The sequence below is a fragment of the Schistosoma haematobium genome, chromosome 2 (assembly GCF_000699445.3).
Source record: "Schistosoma haematobium chromosome 2, whole genome shotgun sequence".
NCBI classification, from domain to species: domain Eukaryota; kingdom Metazoa; phylum Platyhelminthes; class Trematoda; order Strigeidida; family Schistosomatidae; genus Schistosoma; species Schistosoma haematobium.
The window spans coordinates 32,652,879-32,654,338 of NC_067197.1; the positions used below are offsets into that span (position 1 = coordinate 32,652,879).

The window sequence follows — 1,460 nt, forward strand, 5'->3', positions numbered from 1 at the left end:
GAGAAAAATAAACATGAAACTACTATGTTGACTATCTACTTGGTTGTATCTGGAATGGTTACCATGTTTGTCCTGGAATCGTTAGTTATTAGTATCCATTAAGCCTAACATGTCCAGTACTTTTGTCGAAATTTTAAAATACTATTTATTTTAAAAGTTATTTATGGCTAAAATTCAAACATTGAAATTCTAGCATGTCAGATCAATTTGTCGTATAACTACAGAAAGAACATCAATCTAATGAATTACTCAGTAACTGAAAAAGTCTTTATATCTCATAGAAATTTTTTTTACTTGCCTTGACTACCACCTGGTACTTTAACAATATCTACACCAGATAATTTGGACTTACAATTTACAATTCCAAACCAAACAGATAATAATGCAATAACAATTACGATAATTAGAATTAACAAAGTAACAATCCATAATTGATTAGATATAAAAAAGCTTCTAATTCCTTCCTCATTCTTTAATGATTGATTTGTTTTATGCTTTATTTGGTTTTTATTATTTCCATTATTATGTAAGGTTTTAGTTAATATATCTTTTTGTATACAATCTGATGAGTTCAATACTTCAGTAATTTCATCAGAACAATTTAATTGAGCTTCTATATTGTTATCATTTTCAACGATTTCATAGATTAATTTCGATGGCATTTTCATATAATTACATAGATTTCTTCTTCTTCCTCGTCGTCGTCTTCTTCTTTTTAAATATATATCAATATTGAATTTGCTTTGTTTTAATTTAAATTAATTGTCAATCAACTAATCCGATCAATTTACAGCTTGATCATCACCATTAAATTCATTCACATTTTAAGGATTTTATCTATATTTAAACATTATTAACATGATCACAAATATATATATATATATATATGTTATATCATGTTGAAGAATTAGTATCTTACATTAAATTTAATTTGAAAAATCACGTAGATTTTTTCATAGGTCCATTACAATTTATGTAAATCATATTTGATCTCAGTAGAGATTACTGATATATAATAGTCAGTAAATAACCTTTTGTATTATAGGCCCTAGTACGTGCATATACGCTATCATCACGTGACAGGTGATTCTCATGAGCTTCATATATTAAAAGTGACAAAAATAAAATCGTATATTTGGTATTTAATAGAATTATATGATTTCAAATAAAGTGACATCATTTATTCAATCAATATGTTGAAATAATCTTAATGCCATGATTATCTAGTTAACCTCTGATAAGTTGAATGATCTGGAAGATCAGCTTTAACCAATTTGATCTTATCATAGGTTTTTTTATTTGAACAGGTTCAATGAATATCTATTTGACAGTTTGGTGATTGTTTAAAATGATAGAAGCTATGTAAGATTTAATTCATTTATTTAATATGTAAATCTATTCACAATCTCTTCTAGTCTGTATTCCCATCTGTATTCTTATTACCGAGGTACGTTTCATCC

General features: G+C 26.2%; 1 protein-coding gene across 1 annotated transcript; it reads right to left on the bottom strand.

Annotated features, from left to right (window-relative positions):
• Positions 1-290: 290 nt before the first annotated feature.
• On the bottom strand, positions 291-847 carry MS3_00006748 (uncharacterized protein; the record flags this gene model as incomplete). The annotated part of the gene is made up of 1 exon (XM_012943610.2): positions 291-847. The coding sequence occupies exon 1, from the start codon at positions 666-668 to the stop codon at positions 291-293; it is 378 nt and encodes a 125-aa protein (XP_012799064.2). The 5' UTR covers positions 669-847.
• Positions 848-1,460: the final 613 nt, after the last annotated feature.